This window comes from Gossypium hirsutum, chromosome A09, assembly GCF_007990345.1.
Source record: "Gossypium hirsutum isolate 1008001.06 chromosome A09, Gossypium_hirsutum_v2.1, whole genome shotgun sequence".
Lineage (NCBI taxonomy): Eukaryota > Viridiplantae > Streptophyta > Magnoliopsida > Malvales > Malvaceae > Gossypium > Gossypium hirsutum.
Genome location: NC_053432.1, coordinates 63,721,775 through 63,746,883, shown reverse-complemented (window position 1 = coordinate 63,746,883; position 25,109 = coordinate 63,721,775). Strand labels below are relative to the sequence as shown.

General features: G+C 36.8%; 2 protein-coding genes across 2 annotated transcripts; one reads left to right on the top strand and one right to left on the bottom strand.

Moving 5' to 3' along the window:
• Window positions 1-7,779: 7,779 nt before the first annotated feature.
• Window positions 7,780-11,497, top strand: LOC107890036 (protein PMR5). The gene is made up of 5 exons (XM_041076415.1): window positions 7,780-8,772; window positions 8,855-9,026; window positions 9,339-9,517; window positions 9,612-9,770; window positions 10,773-11,497. The coding sequence occupies exons 1-5, from the start codon at window positions 8,345-8,347 to the stop codon at window positions 11,104-11,106; spliced, it is 1,272 nt and encodes a 423-aa protein (XP_040932349.1). The 5' UTR covers window positions 7,780-8,344; the 3' UTR covers window positions 11,107-11,497.
• A 196-nt stretch (window positions 11,498-11,693) lies between these two features.
• On the bottom strand, window positions 11,694-15,479 carry LOC107889072 (asparagine synthetase [glutamine-hydrolyzing] 1-like). The gene is made up of 13 exons (NM_001326756.1): window positions 15,400-15,479; window positions 14,290-14,428; window positions 14,070-14,165; window positions 13,834-13,975; window positions 13,556-13,746; window positions 13,282-13,443; window positions 13,117-13,197; window positions 12,803-13,024; window positions 12,570-12,704; window positions 12,379-12,459; window positions 12,213-12,299; window positions 12,023-12,130; window positions 11,694-11,921 (listed from the first exon to the last, which is right to left on the bottom strand). Exons 1-13 carry the CDS (start codon window positions 15,477-15,479, stop codon window positions 11,694-11,696), a joined length of 1,752 nt encoding a protein of 583 aa, NP_001313685.1.
• Between the last annotated feature and the right edge of the window lie 9,630 nt (window positions 15,480-25,109).

Sequence of the window (25,109 nt, the reverse complement as noted above, 5' to 3'; positions counted from 1 at the left end):
CTTCAAGAAGAAAACTATCAACTAAAGATTGAGGTTCAGGTTGAAAGGTCCAGGACTGAAAAAGTACAAAGAGAAGCCGAGATTGTGAGAAACGACTTAAGGGACCTTCATTTGGAAAACAAGAAATTAAGAAACACTATAAAGAATAGCGGGTTGGGCAAGTCGACAGCAGAATGGAAGGAAGAAATTAGCAATATCAAGGGAGGAATGGAGTTTTAGAAGGGAAAAGCAAAGAAAGAGGAGGAAAAGGCTGCGCGCGCTGTGATAGAGTTAAGAAGGAAGAACGCCGAGTATGAAATAATGACTGCAAAATTGGCGAATAGTCAGTCTGAACATCAAGAATTAAAAAGGAAAACACGAGATCTAGAAAATATGCTGCAATCTCGTCAACAACAATTAGATAACCTCTTGAAGGCTCTAAAAGAAAAGAGTGAGTAGTACGATAGGGACATTCACGCGTATGAAGGAACTCTCAAAGAAAAAGAAATGCAACTTGACTTCTTGATCAATGAAATTCGTAAAGCGGCTATGCAAGTTGTTCAATTATCAGATGAAGCCAAAGTTCTCAGTTGCCAATTCCCTCTGAGCCAAAGATCGAGCATATCAGAGTTTTTAGAGCAAGTGAAGAAACAAGGCAATGTGGCTAGGAAATTTGTGTAACTGTTGGAAAAATGAGAACTTTGTGTAATAGACTATGTTGATAAATGAAATGCCTAAATATGGGGCTATCTTGAAATCAACACCAATTTATTGCATTTCATTCATAACTGACATTCATTTGACATTCATGCATTTATTCATGCATCAATTCATTCATTGCATATCCCATACTCGTTCGCTGAGGTTAAAACGTACAATTCGCAGTTACAAGACTTCAAGACTGGAACCACGTCATCCGTATAAAACGCGCCGACAAGCTAGAGTAATGGAGAATGAATTCAATGAGAGAATTGAAAGGATGGAAAGGGCTCAAAAGGAGTTACAAGAGCAACTGGCCAAATCGCAACAAGAGACGAGAGACCTAATGGTGAGATCTCGAGAGGAATCGCTCGAGCAAAGAGATCAGATGGCTAAAATGATGGAGATGATGACAACTTTGGTCAAAGGAAAAGGACCCATGCAAAACTCCGATGTTATGGAACCTCGGTCAAGAATTCACCATGATCAGGATCCACTCTATCCCCCGGGATTCACTCCATCGCTCGCATATACAATACAAAGAGGGTATACTCAAGAGGAACCCACTGGCTTGGAACATCGACCTATGCCACCTGCTCCACCCACTAATTTGAGGCAAGGAATGTTAGCGTCGAACCCAGGGGCTAGTCCTGCTAATCCACTAGTTCCAGATCTGGATGACCCAGCAGAGGTAGCCAAGTTGAACTTGGATAACCATGACGCAAAATATAGGAGTTTAGAGGAAAGACTCAAAGTAATAGAAGGCACTGAAGTCTTCTCCGCACTAGGTGCCAAGGAACTCAGTTTGGTACCTGATCTAATTTTGCCTCCGAAGTTCAAAGTGCCTGATTTTGAGAAGTATGATGGGACAAGGTGCCCAAAAGCACATCTCATTATGTTCTGTCGAAAAATGAACGGTTATGTGAACGAGGATAAACTACTCATACATTGCTTTCAAGATAGTCTAACAGGGTCAGCTCTTCGGTGGACAATCAACTTAGTAGAGAAAAGATTCGATCCTGGAAGGACTTGGCGTCAGCATTTTGCGAGCAGTACAAGCATGTATAGGATATGCTGCCAGACCGTATGACCTTGCAAAAGAGGAAGTCAAGAAGCAATTTGACGCTGGCTTCCTACAAGCCTCCAAATATCCAGAATGGGTGGCTAACATAGTCCCGGTACCAAAGAAAGATAGAAAAGTACGAATGTGCGTGGATTACCGTGACCTGAATCGAGCAAGCCCAAAAGATAATTTTCCCTTGCCACATATTGACACGTTGGTGGACAACACAGCAAAACATTCATTGTTTTCTTTCATGGATGGATTCTCGGGGTATAATCAGATCAAGATGGCCTTTGAGGATATGGAGAAAACTACCTTCATAACAATGTGGGGAACGTTCTGCTACAAGATGATGTCATTCGGGTTAAAGAATGCTGGGGCAACATATCAGAGGGCTATGGTGACGTTATTCCATGACATGATGCATAAAGAAATAGAGGTCTACGTCGATGATATGATTGCTAAATCTCGAGGAGAAGAAGAGCATGTAATGAACCTCAAGAAGTTGTTCGAAAGGCTGAGAAAGTTTCAGCTAAAGCTTAATCCAGCCAAATGTACATTCGGGGCTACCTCGGGAAAGTTGCTAGGCTTCATTGTCAGTGAAAGAGGTATCGAAGTTGATCCAGATAAAATAAAAGCAATCCAAGAATTACCACCTCCGTGCACGCAAAAGCAAGTTAGAGGATTTTTAGGGAGATTAAATTACATCGCCCGATTTATCGCTCAACTTACCAACCAGTGCGACCCAATTTTTTGACTCCTTCGAAAACATAACCCGGGAGAATGGAACGAGGAGTGCCAAGTGGCCTTCGATAAGATAAAACGGTATTTGTCTAATCCTCCTGTGCTACTACCACCGACCCCTGGAAAACCCTTAATTTTGTACCTGACCGTGTTTGAAAACTCAATGGGTTGCGTACTGGGGCAACATGATGAGTCAGGGAGAAAAGAAAAGGCGATCTACTACCTCAGCAAAAAGTTCACTGAATATGAGGCAAAATATTCGTCCATTGAGAAATATTGTTGCGCTCTGGTTTGGGTAGCTCGGAGACTCAGACAATATATGTTGTATTACACGACATGGCTAATTTCAAAGCTGGACCCAATAAAATACATGATGGAATCGCCGGCACTATCAGGAAGAATGGCACGATGGCAGCTCCTCCTTTCGGAATATGACATTGCCTATGTAAGTCAGAAGTCAATAAAAGGGAGCGCAATAGCTGACTTCTTAGCAACTCGAACGACAGAGGAATATGAGCCTTTAAGATTCGATTTCCCAGACGAAGACTTAATGTGCATCACAAAAATAGAATCCGAGTCATCAAAAGAGAAGTCATGGAAGATGTGCTTTGATGGCGCGTCAAATGCTTTAGGGCATGGAATTGGAGCAATCCTGGTATCACCAGACGGGAATCATTATCCGTTCACTACAAGACTGAACTTCTTCTGTACCAATAATATCGCAGAATATGAGGCCTGTATCATGGGGCTTCGCGCAGCTATCGAACGAAACATTAAGATCTTGGGGGTGTACGGGGACTCAGCCCTAGTGATTTACCAAATCCATGGAGAATGGGAAGTGAGGGACTCAAAATTGATTAAGTACAGCGATTTAGTAGCTGGATTGATCAAGGAATTTAAAGAAATAACTTTTCATTACTTTCCACGAGAAGAGAACCAACTGGCTGATGCCCTAGCCACTTTGGCTTCAATGTTCAAAGCAAGTAGAGAAGCAGAAATAATGCCCCTCAAAATGAGCATATACGAGGTCCCTGCACACTGTTGTAGCATTGAGAAAGAAGTAGACGGACGGCCTTGGTTCCATGATATCTTAGAATATATCAAGAATCAAAGGTATCCCGAACAAGCGAATGAGAACGATAAAAGAACAATTAGAAGAATGGCAGCGGGATTTGTTCTTGATGGGGATATCCTGTATAAAAGAGGAAAGGATCAGATGCTTTTGAAATGTGTGGATGATGTTGAAGCCAGAAAAAAAAATTGAAGAGGTCCATGAGGGAATTTGCGGAACGCATGCCAATGGTTTCAATATGGCCAGAAAGATCATGAGACTCGGCTACTATTGCCTGACAATGGAAAGTGACTGCATCAATTTTTCCAGAAAATGCCACAAATGTCAAATCTACGGCGATAAAATTCATGTAGCCCCTTCACCCCTTCATGTCATGACTTCTCCGTGGCCTTTTTCTATGTGGGGCATGGATGCCATAGGGCCAATTTCTCCAAAAGCTTCAAATGGACATCGATTCATTTTTGTGGTTATCGATTACTTCACAAAATAGATTGAAGCCGCTTCGTTTGCCAATGTGACGAAGACTGCAGTGTGCAAGTTTTTGAAAAAGGAAATCATTTGCCGATATGGTTTGCCTGAAAGAATCATCTCAGATAATGCCACGAATCTGAACAATAAGATGATGAAAGAAGTGTGCGAGCAGTTCCAAATAAAGCATCATAATTCCTCGCCCTATCGCCCAAAGATGAACGGGGCTATTGAAGCAGCTAACAAGAACATTAAGAGTATCATTGGGAAAATGACTGAGACATATAAAGATTGGCACGAGAAACTTCCATTTGCTTTGTTTGCATATCGCACATCTGTGCGAACATCTACGGGAGCAACTCCTTTCTCTCTAGTCTATGGAATGGAAGCTGTGCTACCTATCGAGGTTGAGATCCCCTCTTTGCGAGTATTGATGGAATCAAAGTTAGAAGAAGCAGAATGGGTTCGAGCTCGATATGATCAGTTGAACCTCATTGAAGAAAAACGTCTAAGGGCAATTTGTCATGGGCAAATGTACCAAAAGAGAATGATCGCAGCCCATGACAAGAAGGTACGACCAAGAGAGTTCCATGAAGGAGAACTCGTTCTGAGAAAGATTCTCCCAATACAAAAAGACCTGCGAGGAAAATGGGCACCAAATTGGGAAGGACCATACGTTGTAAAAAAGGCATTCTCAGGAGGAGCTTTAATCCTTACCGAGATGGATGGGAAGGAGTTACCGAATCCGGTGAATTCAGATACGGTGAAAAAAATATTATGCTTAAGATGAAAACCCGAAAAGGGCATCTTAAAAAAAAAATCAACTCATATTGCGAGAAATGAGTTGAGCCTCAGGACACGCTGAGGTAATTTCAATTTTTATTTTTCAAAATCAACTCATATTGCTAGAGGTGAGTTGAGCCTCAGGACACGCTGAGGTAATTTCAATTTCTGTTGTCAAAAAAATCAACTTATATTGCGAGAGGTGAGTTGAGCCTCAAGACACATTGAGGTATTTTCAATTTCTGCTTTTCAAGAAAATCAACTCATATTGCGAGAGGTGAGTTGAGCCTCAAGACACGTTGAGGTATTTTCAATTCCTGTTCAATTTATGTTTTTCAAAAATCAACTCATATTGCGAGAGGTGAGTTGAGCCTCAAGACACGCTGAGGTAATTTTAATTTCTGTTTTTTCAAAAATCAACTCATATTGCGAGAGGTGAGTTGAGTCTCGGGGCACGCCGAGGTATTTTCAAATTCTACTTTAAAAAAAAATCAACTCATATTGCGAAAGATGAGTTGAGCCTTGGCTCACGTGTTGAGTCACTTTCAATTTCTGTTTTTATGTCTGTTTTCTAAATCAACTCATATTGCAAGAGGTGAGTTGAGCCTCGGGGCACGATGAGGTATTTTCAATTACTGTTTGGCAAAAACCAACTCATACTGCGAGAGGTGAGTTGAGCCTCAGGACATGCTGATGTATTTTCCATTTCTGTTTTTCAATTTATGTTTTCAAAAATCAATTCATATTGCTAGAGGTGAATGGAGCCTCAGGTCATACGCCGAGGTATTTTCAATAGATGTTTTTTCCAACTCCTGCTTCTCAAAAAAAAAATTTTTAACTCATATTGCGAGAAATGAGTTGAGCCTCAAGACACGTTGAGGTATTTTCAAGTTCTGCTTTTCAAAAAAAAATCAACTCATATTGCGAGAGGTGAGTTGAGCCTCGGCTCGCACGCTGAGATATTTTCAATTTTTCGCTTTTTCAATTTATGCTTTTCAAATTCTACTTTTCCAAAATCAGCTCATATTGCAAGAAATGAGTTGAGCCTCAGGACACGCTGAGGTAATTTCAATTTCTGTTGTCAAAAAAATCAATTCATATTACGAGAGGTGAGTTGAGCCTCAAGACACATTGAGGTATTTTCAATTTCTGCTTTTCAAGAAAATCAACTCATATTGAGAGATGTGAGTTGAGCCTCAAGACACGTTGAGGTATTTTCAATTTCTGCTTTTCAAAATTCAACTCATATTGCGAGAAATGAGTTGAGCCTCGGGACACGCCGAGGTAATTTCAATTTCTGTTGTCAAAAAATCAACTCATATTGCGAAAAGTGAGTTGAGCCTCAGTTCACATGTTGAGATATCTTTAGTTTTTGTTTTTAATGTCTTTTTTTAAAGAGTCAATTCATATTGCGAGAAATGAGTTAGGCTCAAGATCACATGCCAAGTAAGAATAAAGATTGAAGTTGATGAAAGACACAAAATGTGGCCTCCCTGAAGTTGCAATAGAGTAGGTCAAAGTTGCAAGTCTTGACTCCCTGAAGTTGCAGTGGAGCTGATCGAGAATATCAGATCTTGCCTTGCTAGAGTTACAGAAGAGAAGATCGCAAATTTCATCTCACAGAAGCGATAGAAGAGCAGATTAAAGCTGTAGACCTCATCTTTCTGAAGCAGCATGGAAGCAGATCAAAGCTACATATCTCATACTTTGAAGTTACATTGAAATAGGTTGAAGCTACAAGGCATATATCAGAAGATGCAATGGACCAAGCTACAAGATACGATGGACTGGAAGAAGACTATTTGCATAAGAAGAGCACCAATGAAGTCAAGACTCAACAAGACGGGACAAAATTGGCCTTTCTTTGTGTCTTTGCTCTATTCTCGTTACACGACAATGAGCAAAGAGGGGCAGCTGTACAGGCCAATTTTGGGCCACCCCAAAACCCAACTAACCTACCCTAACCTAAACAGCCTAGTACCCAAATAACAAGCCCAAACCAATTACAACAACCCAAAAATAAAACAAACCCAACGGGCCAACAAAAATAAACCCTAGCCCAAATAACTGCCCACGCATCTGACACTCCCACCAACTCCTCCATTTGCGCCCACCTGTTGATTTCCATCACCTGCAGAATAAGACAAAAAAAGAAAGCAAACACTAAGACAGAGGCAGACGGCAGGAAGCAATGGCAAGAAATTTAAAAAATATTGTATTGAAATGGCTATAAATGTCAGATCTGAATGTAATAGAGAGGGGATTTTTATTTTTTTTTGGAGATTTCAAAGGGAAGAATCGGTTGTATTTTGGGGGGACCCTTTTTTTCTCTTCTCTCTTTCGATTTCTTAACCAAAAAGCAAACAATTGATATCCGAAATACTACGATCTTAACATCAAAAGGCAGAGATTCGAACACCCAAAAATTAGTGAATCAACAAGTCAAAAATCAGAACCGGAAACCTAAGGTGGTTGTGAATCTATTCTTGTTTTGTCTTTTGTTCTATTTTCCCATATATATATACTAAAAAATATAAAAATAACAATATAATACAAACAATAATAACTATATATTATTTATATAGGAATTAAGATGGAAGAAAGGTTTGAAATTGAGGAGACGGCGGTGGTTCAATATTTTTATAATTTTATACTTTTTAATTTTTTTTAAAAATTAATTTTATATATTTTTTAATTTTTTAAATTTTCAAAAAATTTAATTAATTGTCTGACATGAAATTCATGTGTTATTCCACTTGTATGTCACATCAAAACAGTTCCTAAATATTAAATTTTTTATCCATGTTAAGGTTATTTGACAATTCGTACAAATTAAAGACTAAAAGGAGGAGAAAATTAAATAAAAATTAAAATAATTTTTTTGTAAAGTTGGAAGGAAAATAGATTACTATATCTTTATTTTAAATTATGACAAAAGAAGATAAAAAAAGGGTTTGAATTAATGAATGATGTTCTATGCATGGGGATGAAGGAAAGCAAAGAACATTTAGCTTTTTCAAAGGATTTGCCCCTTCTTTGATATAAAGTAGAAAAGAAAAAAAAAACTTTGCTTCTGTTCATGGTTTTGGTAGCAAGTATTCTCTTTTTCTATTCTATAAACAAGCAACAGAATCCAAGATTGTGGCGCCAACCAAAGCCCATATTCGAGAGTATTTGTTTGGTTTCTCGTTGAATTTAGATGCATGATTTGGTCATTGCCAGTTTTGGGCCCATTCCCCGACATTATTCCCCTTTTCTGACTTTCCTTCATGCAGTTGCAGTAGCACCATTTCCTTTTCTGTGAATTTGCTAATGAAAATGGAAGGAGATACACTTGCAGACAAGTAAGAGTCCCTGTTCCCCCAATAAGACTTGGTTCAAAAGGGTCTAAATTGACGTCCACCACTACCATTTAAGCTCACGTGAAGTGAAACCCTTTTCAGCTTACCTTCACAACACACCAAAACCAAGCTTCCCTCTCATCATCTCTTATAAGAACCTTCACCAGGAACTGATAAACCCCACTTTCTTTTTATATGCTATTGTTTTTTTTTTTAAATTTTGCCCCTCTCTTTTCTTCGTCTAGCTTTTTAACTTCACTATCATTTCTCTGCAAAATGACCCTTCTTTCTTCCGATCAATCTCCTTCTTGTCATGTCTTTAAGTCATGTCTACCCTTTCTTTTTGTAGCCTTGTTGTTTCAGTTTCAAACTGGTTTCTCTGCTTTGATAATGAGCTTGAAGAACCATCCTGGCCACCCTCAACATCGAAGGCCAATGTTCCAAACGAACCAAAGCACTTGTGCATTGTTTGTAGGCACTTGGGTTCGCGATGATAGTTACCCATTGTACCAATATTCCAACTGTCCAATCATAGATGCAGAATTCAACTGCCAACTGTATGGAAGACCTGATTCTGATTACCTCAAATATCGATGGCAGCCTCTCAATTGTGTGCTTCCAAGGTAATTTTGGAGTACTTTTGTTTTTTATGTAAAGTGCATTGTAATTTGTTTTACTTTTACATTGAGGGATGATATTTGTCAGGTTCGATGGACTTGTGTTTCTATCGAAAATGAGAGGGAAAAACGTGATGTTTGTTGGTGATTCTCTGGGAAGGAATCAATGGGAGTCTCTGATTTGTATGATTTCAGCTTCAACACCCAAAATGCAGACTCAGATGATCAGAGGAGACCCTCTCTCCACCTTCAGGTTCCTTGTGAGTCTTATGAAAAAACCGCTTTTGCTCTTTATTCCTTAACTCTTTAAAATACAATCATTTGTTCTCACAATTCATGGTCAAAGCCATTTCAAGCACTCTGTTCCATATTTTAACCCCAAAAAAATGAATGTTTAGGGGTATGGTGAAGAGATGAAATCCTTTTTTGAGCCTGAAGGACCCAAAGTGAGCATTATGTTGCCAAAAAAGTTACCAGGGTCCAATTGGTTCGATTTGTGTTGGCAAATGACAATCTTTCGAATTTTAAGTATACCTTTAATAATTGAATCATTGTTTAATGATAAAATGCAGGAATATGGTTTATCCATATCATTTTACAGGGCTCCATATTTGGTGGACATAGACGTGGTACAAGGGACTAGAATTCTCAAGTTAGAGGGAATAGATGAAAATGGGAACGCCTGGAGAATGGCAGACGTGCTGGTATTTAACACAGGCCATTGGTGGACTCATAAAGGATCTCTCAAAGGGTAGGCCAAAAAGACAAAAAAACTACAACCATTTTTCTCTGTTACTGGGCTATGTGCTTTGGTTAATTGAATAGCTTGAGGTGAAACTGGACAGGTGGGATTTAATTGAGTCAGGGGGAAAATATTACAAGGACATGGATCGTTTGGTTGCAATGGAGAAAGGGTTGAGAACATGGTCAAATTGGGTGGACACCTATGTCGACAGAACTAGAACCAGAGTCTTTTTCCAGTCTATTTCCCCCACGCATTACGAGTAACACTCTCCTTCTCTCTTAAATAATTGCATGGAAATTAATTAGAATATGGAGTGGACTCAATTCTTTGATTGATAATTATTGTTGTGTTGGAGTGAAAAACTAATAATTGGACTCCAAGAACTAGAAATTCGATCCAATGTGAGCTTAGATGAATTTAGTTTTTGTCTGCTAAGATTATCCCAACTCAATATTTAATATTGAAGACAGAGACTGTAGAGAAACAAAAAAATAAAATAGGGTAGGGTAGGGTAGGATGGGTTAAGCCAATGGCAACTTGTTGAAATTGCTATAATTATATAATAAATGTGACCATACAACTTGGAGTTACTAAACTAGATCGTGTCTGAAAAACTTTCTTATCACTTTCTCTGTATCTTTGTTGAATTCTCAATGCTTCTGGTATTATCTCTTGCAAGAAAGACTCTGTTAAAGAGTCTTGACGGATTTCTTTCATGTTTGCTAATATTAAAAACCAAACCGACAAAAACCACAAGAATGAGTTGATGATATGTTCTTCACTCGACCAGGCATCAATGGGAGAATTTTTTTTATTTATTTTTCCCGCATGATAGATGGTTGATGTTTTTTAGGTTTGCCCTCGATACGTTCTACCTTCGTCTTCCCATGTTTCATGAGATAGTCAAATTACTTTTTATTAATTAAAAGTGCTTAGTTGATTTTTACTGTTTTTTCTTTACAACCGTGTAACCTCGTGAAATAGTGAGCAGCCAAAGTATCTTTTTTTAACCCCTTTAGTTGTCGGTGGGAAATGACCTTTTCTTTATCCTTACAAATTTCACTATAAAGTAACTAAAAAAGGTCTGCAAAAGGGCCATACATTGCCTGACTACAATTTTTTGTTTGACCACTGCCTCCGAGCACATGATGCATGAGTGTCCATAGTTTTCGATTTTTTTTTAGTATTTTAAATTTGTTATATATCCGAACATGGATATAAAAGTTCTATGACAATGAGCTTGATGAAATGCCTTTGACAGTCCGAGTGAATGGGGTACCGGAGCAACTGCGACCGTAACGAAAAACTGTTACGGAGAAACAGCACCGATGACCGGAACTACGTATCCTGGCACATACCCTGACCAGATGAGAGTGGTGGACGAAGTCATTAGAGAAATGCACGTCCCTACATATTTGTTGGACATAACAATGCTGTCTGAGCTTAGGAAAGATGGGCACCCTTCAATCTACAGTGGTGACTTAAGCCCTACTCAGAGGGCTAACCCAGACCGCACAGCTGATTGTAGCCATTGGTGCCTCCCTGGATTGCCTGATACTTGGAATCAACTCTTTTATACTGTCTTGTTCTATTAAGTTGTATGTGCTTTTACTTCATTCTATAATTAGTTACTAATTTTGATAGGTTTGCAGAGGGTGCAAAACTGCACTTTACTAATATTGTCTTAATAAATGATATAATCATATGGTTCTTTCAAGTCAAATATGATATTATCTTCAAGAATTAGACCGATTCAATGCCCGATTCATCTAGTAGGGACAACATGTTTCTTCTCAAATTATTGCTTAGTTCCAAGTTATCTAACATTACAGTCGTTAGAGGGCAAGATTTTTGTAAAGCGGAAGAACTGAAGCATTTTTGCAATTACACCAACAAAAGGGAAGATTCTCATTCATGATTAACTTCCACTACAAAATATTGATTACACACTTAACACAAAGAACCAATAGGTTGATGATAACAAAAGATGATGCAACGATCACAGAATCTCTTAGTACTCGTAAATATCACCTATATTATACAACAATGTATTCGGAAGTTTGATGGACATGCCACATCTCCTACTCATTTTATTAAATACTTCATACATTTGGACATGCCACAGCTCCTACTCATTTTATTAAATAATTCATACATTCTGTTGTCTTCCAGTAGGCAGGCATTAACTCTGTATGGCAACTCCAGGAAAGTCCATCCGTGGTATACTATCAATAACCTTGGATGGCTTGTTGCTGAGGGGAGTCTCTGCGTCATAAGCTGAGAGATGAACCCCCAAGGCAGCCCGGCCTGAAGGGTCAAGGTTGTTTTTCCAGGCAGCGTCCCACTCAACAGCTTTAGCTGTGCTGCATGCCACACTAGCTCCTCCAGGGACAGTCAATCTTGCCGAGTTCTGTTAAACCAAGCCAAGGAAGATGATCACTTTAGCAATTAATGTGTTGACAAAAAGTTAGAAGCGTAAACGTATTCGAACTGTGAGATTCAGAAAATCACCTGAGGGAAAAACCTCTCAAAAATCATCCTGTAGTAATATGCCTCTTTTGTAGTTGGTGTGTTGTGAGGAAATATGAAAGAAGCATTGAACATCATCTTATCGGTCACCTGAAAGATTTTAATTGTTAAATTATGAACAATAAACTAAGCAAATGCATATAACAGAACCCACTGAAGAAAGATATTTTACATGTCGGGCAGCATGGGCCTTGAGACCATCGATCCAACTATAACCAACACCATCACTGAACTGTTCTTTTTGTCTGTAGAGGATATGCTGCAGGGCATCATATAGGACATGTTAGTTTAGCTTCATAGTTGACAAATATGAAAGACAAGAAATGATGTTTGACGACCTTTGGCAGATAGGGATGCTCTTCATCATCGAAGGCCCTTCTTAGAACCCACTTCTCGATGCGTCCTTCATCTTTTTTGATCTGATTCATAAACAAAGAACTATTTGTCATGAGTCTGTAAATCTCAACCATGAATGAATAAACCCAAGCAATTCCAGGAACAATAAGAAAAAAGATGCTTGTTTACATACCATCTTCGCTTCAGGGTCTATAGACATGGCAACATTGATAAATTCTTTGTCTAAGAAGGGGACTCGTGCCTCTAATCCCCATGCTGATGTTGCTTTGTTAGCTCTCAGGCAATCATATTGGTGAAGGGCCTTGATCTGCACAAAAAGGTATCAAAACAGACCAGTTTTCGTTATATCCTTATGTTCCAACTCCCCTACTCATAAGTGAAGTGTTGAATAAGATGATCTATTACCTTGCGGCATGTCTCCCGGTGGAATTCATCCTTATCTGGTGCCTTGTGGAAGTACAGGTATCCACCAAAGATCTCATCAGAGCCTTCACCAGAGATAACCATCTTCACACCTAGTGACTTGATCTTTCTTGACATCAAGAACATAGGAGTGCTTGCCCTGATTGTGGTGACGTCATATGTTTCGATGTGGTAGATGACATCTTCGATGGCATCGATTCCATCCTGCCGCATTAGAGAGTAGTTTAGCTTGTTACAGGATTATTAGACCCTAAATTCTTGAATAGAATATGCTACAAAAATGTTTGAGTCAATACTTGAACAGTGAAATGAAATTCATGATGGACGGTGCCCAGATAGTCTGCAACCTCCTTTGCTGCCTTCAAATCTGGTGAACCCTGCAGAGAAATTGACAATCAAGTTTTAAGAACCATTTAAATCCTTCAGAGCATTAAAGTTTCATCATATACTTTACGATTTACCTCTAGGCCAACGCAGAAAGAATGGAGCTGAGCTCCCCACTGTTTGGCAGCCTTGGTACCAGCCAAATAACGAGCAGTGATAGAAGCAACCAATGATGAATCAAGGCCTCCAGAAAGCAAAACTCCGAAAGGCACATCAGTCATCAGTCTTTTGGTCACCGCCTGTAAACATATTTGATACAACTTGTAAGCTGAAACTACTGAAAAATATATATTTCTTTCTTTAGTCCAAAAAGTATCAAGTGTTTATTGGGTAGCAAGTCATCAGTCTTACATTTTCAAAGGCACGTCTAAGAACTAGGGGATCATATGGAACGGATGGAATGGCCTCAGAGAACCAAGGTGGATTGTACCACCTTCTAAATCCTCCTGATTTGCTAGAGTACAAGTGACCAGGGGGAAAGCTTTCAAAGTGTTCACAGTCATCATTCAACCCTTTCAATTCAGACGATATCCAAACCGAACCTGATTATAACAATTAGAAAAGGAATTAGCAAAAATCAGTTTCAACCCAAATTACTTGCAACTGAAAGAAAAACCAAGATCTAATACCATCAAGTCCCCAGCCAATATAGAGGGAGGTGACACCAATAGCATCGCGTGCGACGACGAAGCTGTTGTCACGGGTATCCAGCAGCACAAATGAGAAGATTCCATCCAACATGTCCACAAAGTCTTCACCATACTCCTCATACTATCATATAGGTCAAGTACTTATTAGGCAATCATTCACAAAACAAAATAGAAACTTGAGACCAAAAAATTTAGCTCTATCCATGGAGACTCACCAGATGGGCAATAACATCACAGTCACTGCCAGTCCTGAACTTGTGGTGGGCCAACTTCTTCCTTAGTTCTTCATGGTTGTAAATCTCTCCATTGACCTGATTTTCAGCACAGAATTAAGCAATCAGGCAGCCTCAAGTGTTGGAAAAGTTAAATGAGTGGTCATATAGGGTATAAATGGAGAAATAGTAAATCAAAAGAAGCAGAGAGAGAGGGGCTTACAGTGACAACAATAGACTTGTCTTCATTAAAGAGAGGTTGGTCACCGGAAGCAGGATCAATGATGGCAAGGCGTTGATGGGCCAAATAACAGTCTCCATGTTGGTAGAGGCCACTCCAGTCAGGACCACGGTGCTTCAGCCTGTTGGTAAACCATCATCAACGTGGACAATCACTAACTCATTAACCAATAAATTCAATTCAATTTATTAGACTTTTATTTCCATTGGCTGATTGAACTAACATCTTGAAACATGGACTCTCCCACTTTATTTTTTTTCTTTTGTCCATTTAAATCGTTTCCAAGTTGCAGAGTATCTATGCTTCAAAACACCCGGCTTAGCTTAAAGATGATGAAGAATTCAAGACCAAGTTTTAAGGTTATTAAATTTCATCAGAACCATGTCTTTTTTGGCTCATCTTTGACGGTAACAAATAAATGTTACTTAAAACGCCGATAGGTCCGGTACGAGGAACCAAAACACAAATACTTAATTGTTTGGAACGTTCGGTACGAGTAATATTCTCTGATTATTTAGTAGGAATGAAATATCACTTTAATTAAAAAAATAAAAAATATATTTATTAAAATTTATATTTTTCAGAATTTTATAATTTGTTTATATTATTATAATGTTTTATTTGAAAATATCTATATAAGTCTATTGATAAATTTTGAAAGAAAAAATAATTATTGCCTGGGTAAATTTTATTTTGATCACAAATTTTCAACTTCATCAAGGGAAAATTTGAAGTTATGGGCTATTTAGTTCTTATTGTATACAAATTTTGTCATTTAATTCTATATCTAAAAAATTTAATAAATTTAGTCTTAAAACATTTACGAAGTTTTTAATTTAATCCTAATTCCAAAATAAAACCTACCCAGTAATTTACCCTTACGGCTTAATGGAACGATGAAACCATTTATCGACAATATTTGGAAGGAAAAAAAATGATAGAAGCCATTTTATTATTCGGTGGCTTCTCTCATTACTTTTCCATTGTAAAGAATCCATTTTTTGTGAAGAAAACGCTTTGTACACCATAAAAACTCTTTCTCAATCCTCTAAACCATCAAAATTAGCTAAAAACGAAAGAAAGATGACTTGCCTACGGGAAAGTTCCAGCACTCGAACCCTTTTTGCCTGAGAATCATCAGAACAGCCCAAAACAGCTAAAATCCCACACATTTTCTTTTTAACAAGAACTAAGCAAAATGAAAGGGCAGTTTTTGAAGAAAACAAAGAACAGAAAGAAAGAGGAAGAAGATGAAAATGAAGATATCTGAAGGGGGAGTGTAAAAGGGGGAAGGCAAACACGTTGTTGTGTTTTCAAATATCATCACAACCTATTTATAGTTGCAAAATGTCTGGGGTACCTTTCAAACGGCGATGTTTCGTCGCTTCTTCGGGCCCACCTATCCCATCATGCCATGTCTTCCAACATGTTTTCTTTCTACTCTCTCCCTTTCCCCCTCCATCACCACTGGGGCTTTATCCGCTTCCGTTGCTGACACATCACCTCTACTTTCTCAAAATTTTTCTCCACTATCCGGGGATGACTCTCCGAAAGCGCAACCCTGTTCAGACTCGAGTTTTCTTAAGTTTTAAATTAAAAATAAAATCAAATATTTGAATATATCTAATTCATTTTTAAGTTTATTATATTTAGAGTCCTTAAATTTTTTAAAAATTTAATATAATATAAATAAATTTTAAAATAAATTTATAGAGAAAAAAATCTCAAAATTATATATTAACAATAATTTAATGTGTCGTTATATACATAAATTTTAATTTGTATAATTTTATACGTTAAATTTTAATTTGATCCTATACTTAAAAGATATTAATACAATTATTAATATAATATCATTTTATATTTATATATTACATATATAAATAATTATATTTATTTAATATAAAAATAAATTAATATATTTATTTATTATTAAATTAAAATTTACCTATAGAATTAAAAAATAAAAAATTAGGCAGATTAGGAACACACGATTGACTGCCATCCCATCCGTCCCGAAAACAGCAATTTCTACAATATATCTAATCTTCCACATGTCATCAACTGAACGGATGTGGGTTGATTTAAATATACATAGTTTTGGCGATGGAACCAATGCCGTTGATCCATTTGATTTAAGAAATGATGAAGGATTATTATGTAAATTGACTGAATATATAAAATAATTAAACGTAACTCTCCAAGTAATTATATTTTAATCCCAAGTTACATAATCCAAACAATTATTGAGAAAGAGGTGAACGAATCATCGCGTATCAATAAGAAAAATAAAACAACATGACAAAGGGTTAAAAACCTTGTATATAAATTTTGTTATTTTGGTCTATTCCCTTTTTTTATTATTAATTTTTTTTTGTCTGCTTTTATTTCTTGTTGAAATAATCGATCAATGGTTGAAGAAGACGTTAAAATTCATTTACTTTGTGTATTTTTTTTTTATCACAATAATTATCATCCTTGATTAATAATTTAGTCACAAAGTGCAAGTGGAAAAGAATAGAATTGACAATAAATATATAATACAACAATCAAAATCAAAGTTTATGGGAATCTTGTATTTTTCCTATGATTGGAGTGAATTATGCTAAAGTAATTAGGTTTTTTTTTTATTAATTCATAAGTTTAGTGAAACCCATAGTGAATTTGTATTTGTATGATTGATCCCACAATAATTGAGTTTATAAATTTTAATAACCACTCCAAATAAAGACAAACTAACCTAACAATAATAAGGTAATTAAGCAAAATTGTACCATCCTTGAAATCAAATTTATCTTCAATAACAAGTAATAGTTTAGTGTGATAGTAAGGTACATTACACTCTTAAAAGGAGGATTTAGATTCGAACATTACAGAATGTTTTATTGAGAGACGGACCCTGAATATAGACTATAAAACAGACAGACATGTTGATTTAATTTGTGAGATCTACCCAATATTCAAAAATTAGGTAATAAATTCCTTTGATTTAATCTCACATGAATATCAAGCAAGGTACTCAATACCACACTTATAGATGCACCGCTTTTTTTTTACTGAAGTTGGGTACCAGTATTAGTTTGTTTCGGTGTACCATTTAAGATTTATTGATTTTTTGAAAAATATTTAATATATAAAATATTAAATATGTCAAAATGTTTTAGATCAAATGATTTCAAATATAAAAAAATTAATTGATTATATAAAATACTCATAAATAAAATTCACAAATAAAATTTCATCATTTAACAAATCTAAATAAAAAAATATCTCACACATTATACAACATAATTATCCACAACATTATTTTAAAAAACCTACAATAAAATCATCCCATACTAAATATATAAAATGAAAGTTTAATAAAAACATACATAAAAAGTTGTGTTCATGTAGCATTTAGAAATTTTGTCTACTTTGAATTTTAAAGTTGGAAAATAAATAATGATTTTATCTATTTTTTAACATTATTTATGCACCGATCATACACAATATTTCAGTCAGTGTAATTAAAATTAATTGAAATAAGTTAATGTAATTAATACAGATCAAAATTTATTCCAATAATAATAATCATTTCAATTTATTACTTGAAATCCATCAATAACTGAAAGGTAAACTAAAATTCTTGTTTTTGCATCTATTATTGAATTCATATTATATTTATTATACTGTATGAAAAACTGAATTACTATAATGAGAGGGACTATATAAGTGGAGCACTTGACCTTATGTTCTTGGTACAGAAATTCAACAAATGTGTGCCATAGTTTTCTTTCTCGGGATAATGAGGTTTTGATATATATTGGGATGGGATGTTGCCATCAAACTCAAGATTTGGAATGATGTAACTTCAATTTCCTAGACAATTATTTCAATAGAAAATCAGTATCCTTTCTTCCCAACATTAGACAAGATTTCTTCTAATTAAGGATGAAATTGCTTATGGCATGATGGAAAACAAAAGCCTTTCACCAATTTTTTGAAACATTAGATTGAAGTTTCCAATATAAAATAATATTTATATCAATCCTACTGATATAATTTATAAGACATGCGTGATAATCTAATTTTTAAGAAAATAATTTTAGAGTTAAATTGAGTTTAAATTACTATAATAAATTATACAAAATACAAAATGAAATGAGACATAGGGAAAAAAATGCAGAAGTTTGTACTAGTTATTCAAGCTGCTTTTTTTTTTCTTTTGTCACAAAAAGGACACACACCTTAAGCAAAATTAAATAACAACCCTTCTAGGAAAAGGAACTCCTGCGACATCCGTCATTAACAGTTTAATGACATCTTCGGGTGGTTTTTCATATATGACAAGCCTTTTGTTGCTATGCATTCTCTCTTTTGATCATCCAATCTGCAACAAAGTTCTTTCGTCTAGGTACAAAATTTAGATCCCTAACCCACTATTTGCTCAAATACGATTGTATCACTCGAATAATACAAAAGAGACTATGTTTATCATCCTCCCCTTTCTTGATCTTTTCGACTGAGTAGACAAATCATGTTCAATTTTAATAATAATCCCTTAGATCAAGCAATCACAATGCCATGATAAATTCCCCAAAGCTTAGCAAGAACAATACTACAATTGCTACAAGCACTATGAAATCCAGTAATCCAATATTCATGTGGATCTCTGATGACCCTCCCGCACAAGCAATTTTATTCTGTTGATCCCAACTCCTATCATGGTTCATCTTAACCCATCCTTTATTGGTCCCTTCCACAAAATTTCTTTCCTTGGCCATGTAGAAGTTGCTTCCACAATAAACCCAGATTCATTGAGGTTGTTACACAATTTAGCAACCTTGGCATCAATAGGGTTATTCACATTAGTAAAACAATATTTATCTCTCAAGCTTTTATATTTTCCATCACACAACATCAAAGATGGACAATCATATCCAGTTATCAAGCATTTTACCTCGTTGCGTATGCAAATACAATTTCCACCAGTTATTTACCTCGTTTAGATAAAAGGGCCGGAAAAGACCCTGAGCGGTGGGTCTAGGGGGTCCCTAGGGTTGAATACAACAAAACTAGGGTTTTAATGAAACTGGGGGTTTTAGTTAGAGCTCCATTTTTAGTTAATCAAACTTCTTATTTCTTAATAAAATTCTATTTCTTTTGAGGAAAGAAATGATACATTAAATGACACAAAAAATAATAAGGTTGTGATATTTAAACATGAATGTTTCAGTATTTATATAAAATAGATTGTTAACATGTAAGATTTATATAAATTTATAGTAATTTGGACAAATACAAAGACTATCATGGACAAAAAAAAATATTGTTTTTTTGTATTGGGTCACTATAACACATTATGCATAATATTTAATGAATTTCAACATCAACATTAATACACAAAATTCAATCCAAAATGAATCACAGAATATAGTACACAAAATACGAAATAAATTAAGCGAATACACAAAAACAATATAGATAATATAATTAAGACACATGAGAAAATAATATGAATACAACAATGTTGTGCGGAAGCGTGTGAAAGAGTAAAATTATTGTACTGAAAAATCACACTAAGTTCAATTCCCAGGAAAGAGAGGTGGATCACGAGGATCGCTTACATACCAGATCTTTCCTAGCCAGAATATCCCTCTATCTTAATTTAATAGCACAATAAATCACTACAATGACACTTGCAAAATATGCAGAACAAAAAATAAAGAACACTAGAATTTTAACGAGGTTCAGCAAATTTTGCCTACGTCCTCGGGCACTACCAAATATATTTCACTCCAAAAATACAAGTGAAAGTTTACAAATAGGGAGAGAGAACAATTGCCTTAAGTAGAGAATGGCAAGTGTGGGATGAAGAAAGTAAGAAATGGTTAGGCCTATTTATAGTTGAGGTTCAAGGATCAACTTGCAATGTCCCTATACAATTAGGGACCAAAATTGCAATTATCCCATGCCAACTTTTAACCCAACTTGCCAACCAATTTTACTTTCTACTTTCGGTGCCCACCCTTTTTTGACTTTTCAAACAATGGGTGGGTTCCAATAATCTCCACCTTGAAGATTTGATTAGGATAATCTTATCTTCACACAATTCTTTCTGCCTTTGACAACAATACTTGATAGTGCCTTCTTCAACTGTTAAACTTGCAGGATATTAATCAAGTTCAAACAATGTTCGAACTTGGTTGATGTTACCACCTTGGTCATCATATCTGCGGGATTATCTGCAGTCTTGATCTTCTGAAGACAAATTTTCCCCTCTTCAATAATTTCCCGCACAAAATGGAATCGTACGTCGATATGTTTTGTACGTGCATGATAGACTTGATTCTTTGCTAAATGAATAGCACTTTGACTATCACAATACACGTTAATATGCTCCTGAACCAACCCCAAGGTTTTAGCCATACCTTGTAACCAAATAGCCTCCTTTACAGCCTCTGTTACAGCCATGTACTCGGCTTCTATGGTTGACAATGCAACTGTAGACTGTAGTGTAGACTTCCAACTTATTGGTCCTCCAGCAAGTGTAAACACATAACCGGTGGTTGATCTTCGCTTGTCCAAATCACCGGCATAGTCAGAATCAACGTACCCAATAACACCTTTACCAAGTGTATTATCCTGCTTGAACAGTAATCCAACATCCACGGTCTTCTGAATATACCGTAGAATCCATTTCACAGCTTGCCAATGTCCTTTTCCAGGATTATGCATATACCTGCTCACTATACTAACTGCCTGTGAAATGTCGGGTCTTGTACACACCATTGCATACATCAAGCTACCCACTGCATTAGAATACGGAACTTGCAACATGTATTCTCGTTCCGTATTCGTCGAAGGAGATAGTTGTGCAGAAAGCTTGAAATGAGAAGCCAACAGGGTACTTACAGGTTTTGTCTGCTCGTTCATGCCAAACTGCTGTAGTACCTTTTTCAAATACTGCTTCTGAGACAAGCTAACTCTATCATGAGCTCTATCTCTCCATATTTCCATGCCGATAATCTTTTTAGCTTCTCCTAGATCTTTCATCTCAAATTTGAGATTGAGTTGAGTCTTCAATCTTTCAATCTCAACTTTGCTCTTAGATGCTATTAGCATATCATCAACATATAAGAGCAAGTATATGAAAGTTCCTTCTTGTAGCTTCTGAAAATACACGCAATGATCAAATTTACTTCTTGTGTACCTTTGCCCTTTCATGAACTGATCAAATCCCTTGTACCACTGCCTCGGAGATTGCTTCAATCCATAAAGCGACTTTGTCAGTTTGCAAACCCAATTTTCTTTTCCAGCAACCTTGAATCCATCTAGCTGAGTCATATAGATTTCCTCTTCCAAATCACCGTGTAAAAACGCGGTCTTCACATCAAGCTGAACTAGTTCAAGATCATATTGCGCATCCAAGGCTAGCAAAATCTGAATAGACGAATGCTTCACAACTGGAGAAAACACTTCATTGTAGTCTATTCCTTCTTTCTAAGCGTAACCCTTTGCTACTAATCTAGCCTTGTATCGAATTTCATTTTTATTAAGAAATCCTTCCTTCTTTGCATATACCCATTTGCATCCAATCGCCTTCTTTCCCTTGGGTAGTGTCACCAACTCCCAGGTCTTATTTTTATGAAGAGACTGCATTTCTTCATTCATTGCTTGCTTCCACTTTACACCATCAGGGTTACTTATTACTTCTGTGTAAGTAGAAGGAACATCATCATCTGTAATTGGAAGTGCATAGGGCACTATATCATCAAAGCGAGCAGGCTTACGAATCTCTCTTCTTGGCCTTCTATATGCAATTGAATCTTGTTGTTGTAGAGGTTCTTGGGTAGGAACCTCTTCATCATTTGTCCCTTCAATATTAGCTGGATCATCGTTAACCTTTTCAAGCTCTACCTGCTGCAAAGTACTACTGGTTTTGTCATCCTTTTGTGAATCCTTGTACTTCAACATGGTTGATTCATCAAAAGTCACATCTCTACTGAAAACAATCTTCCTTGTATCAGGACACCAGAGACGATATCCTTTTACTCCATCAGTTATACCCAAGAATAATGCTTTCTTTGCTCTTGGGTCTAACTTAGATTCTTTTACATGATAATATGCAGTGGAACCAAATACATGCAAAGAATCATAATCAGTAGCAGATTTACCAGTCCACATCTCCATAGGAGTTTTTCCATTTATTGCAGCTGATGGCAAACAGTTAATTAGATGGCACGCATATGTAACTGCCTCAGCCCAAAATTCTTTGCCCAATCCAGCATTGGACAACATACATCGAACTTTCTCCAGTATAGTTCGATTCATTCGTTTTGCCACCCCATTTTGCTGTGGTGTATCCCGAACAGTGAAGTGTCGCACAATGTCCTCATCTTGGCATACTTGTAGAAAAGGATCATTTTTGTACTCAGTACCATTATCTGATCGGAGTCGTTTGACCTTTCGACCAGTCTGAGTCTCCACCATCTTCTTCCATTTCAGAAATGCATCCAAAACTTCACTTTTTCTTTTCATTAGATACATCCATACTTTTCTTGAATAATCATCAACAAAAGTAACAAAATAGTGCATACCTCCCAAAGAAGCTACTTTGGTAGGTCCCCACACATCACTGTGAACGTAGTCTAGAATTCCTTTCGTATTGTGAATTGCTGGACCAAATTTTACCTTCTTCTGCTTGCCCAGAACACAATGTTCACAGAATTCCATTTTGCAAGAATTTGCACCTTTCAATAAGCCTTGCTTCACCAATGTCTGCAAAGCTTTTTCACCAGCATGTCCCAATCGCATATGCCATAATCTGGTAGCCTCTGAATCTACATCTTTTGTAGAAACTGTTGATGTTGATCCAATAACTGTACTTCCATTTAAAAAATACAAGTTATTTCTTCTTGTGCCTTTCATCACCGTCAGTTGCCCAGCTACTACTTTTAGTAATCCATCTCTCAAAGTGATTGTGAGCCCTTTAGATTCTAGGGCACCTAATGAGATGAGATTTTTCTTCAGGCTAGGTACGTAGCGAACATCTGTCAAGACTTGGATTGAGCCGTTGTGATTCTTCAATTGGACTGTACCCACTCCCATTGTCTTACAAGCACTATCATTGCCCATAAGAACAATTCCACCTTCTAGCTCTTTAAGACTAGAAAACCAGTCCTTATTAGGACACATATGGTAAGTACATCCTGAATCCAAAATCCACTCATCCGTTTGACATGCCATTACCATGCCAACCAAGCTAAAGTCTGACTCCTCATCATGCTCCACTACATATGCATTAGAAATAGCCTTGCCCTTTTGTAGCTTAGGACAATTCTTTTTCCAATGCCCTTTTTCACGGCAAAAGGCACATTCATCTTTGGCGGGTCTCCCTTTGGACTTTCCCCTTCTACCAGATTTGCTGCTGTGTGAACGACCTCTTACTGTTAAGACTTCTGCGGTTGTATCTCTGTGATCTCTTTTATCTTTCTTTCGAGTCTCAGATCTATACATCGCACTACAGACTGCATCAAATGTGATCGTGTCCTTCCCATAAAGCAATGTGGTGGTAAGATGATCATATTCATCAGGAAGGGAATTCAACAACAATAATGCCTTGTCTTCATCTTCAAATTTCTCATCCAAATTTAGCAAGTCTGCTAAAATTTTATTGAATGAGTTCACATGGTCATTCATCGACATACCGGGTGCATACGTGAATCGATAAAGTTTCTTTTTCATATAAAGCCTATTTTCAAGACTTTTCGTTAGAAACTTTTCTTCCAGTGTATCCCATAACTTCTTCGCTGATGTCTCCCTCATGATAGAGTACTTCTGCTCTTTGGCCAAACATAGGCAGATTGTACCACACGCCTGTCTATTGATCTTGGCCCACTCCTTGTCATCCATCTTGTCAGGTTTTTCTTCAAGGGCTATATCTAGCTCTTGCTGACATAAGACATCCAGGATTTCACATTGCCACATACCAAAATTATTGGTACCGTCAAATCTCTCTACTTCAAATTTTGCATTTGTCACAGTAGTCCTTGCTGATGACGATGCTGCTGCCATTTTTCTCCTCAATCCCTACTACTGTATACGTGAACAGTACCGTATACATGAATAGTACCATATACGTGAATAGTACCATATACATGAATAGTGCCGTATACGTGAATAGTACCGTAAACGGTCGTATTCCCCAAGTACGAACCTGGCTCTGGTACCAATTGTTGCGCGGAAGCGTGTGAAAGAGTAAAATTATTGTACTGAAAAATCACACTAAGTTCAATTCCCAGGAAAGAGAGGTGGATCACGAGGATCGCTTACATACCAGATCTTTCCTAGCCAGAATATCCCTCTATCGTAATTTAATAGCACAATAAATCACTACAATGACACTTGCAAAATATGCAGAACAAAAAATAAAGAACACTAGAATTTTAACGAGGTTCAGCAAATTTTGCCTACGTCCTCGGGCACTACCAAATATATTTCACTCCAAAAATACAAGTGAAAGTTTACAAATAGGGAGAGAGAACAATTGCCTTAAGTAAAGAATGGTAAGTGTGGGATGAAGAAAGTAAGAAATGGTTAGGCCTATTTATAGTTGAGGTTCAAGGATCAACTTGCAATGTCCCTATACAATTAGGGACCAAAATTGCAATTATCCCATGCCAACTTTTAACCCAACTTGCCAACCAATTTTACTTTCTATTTTCGGTGCCCACCCTTTTTTAACTTTTCAAACAATGGGTGGGTTCCAATAAACAAGAATACTTCAGCATGTACAAATATATATTTCTTTTAAAGGA

Coding starts and splice junctions, on each gene's coding strand:
- LOC107890036 (XM_041076415.1), top strand. CDS start 8,345: ATGCTATTGTTTTTTTTTTTAAATTTTGCCCCTCTCTTTTCTTCGTCT. Junction 9,027..9,338: donor TCTCCACCTTCAGGTTCCTT/GTGAGTCTTATG, acceptor GATAAAATGCAG/GAATATGGTTTATCCATATC. Junction 9,518..9,611: donor CATAAAGGATCTCTCAAAGG/GTAGGCCAAAAA, acceptor GAAACTGGACAG/GTGGGATTTAATTGAGTCAG.
- LOC107889072 (NM_001326756.1), bottom strand. CDS start 15,479: ATGTGTGGGATTTTAGCTGTTTTGGGCTGTTCTGATGATTCTCAGGCA. Junction 14,429..15,399: donor GTGCTGGAACTTTCCCGTAG/GCAAGTCATCTT, acceptor GTTTACCAACAG/GCTGAAGCACCGTGGTCCTG. Junction 12,300..12,378: donor AGCATCCCTATCTGCCAAAG/GTCGTCAAACAT, acceptor GATGCCCTGCAG/CATATCCTCTACAGACAAAA.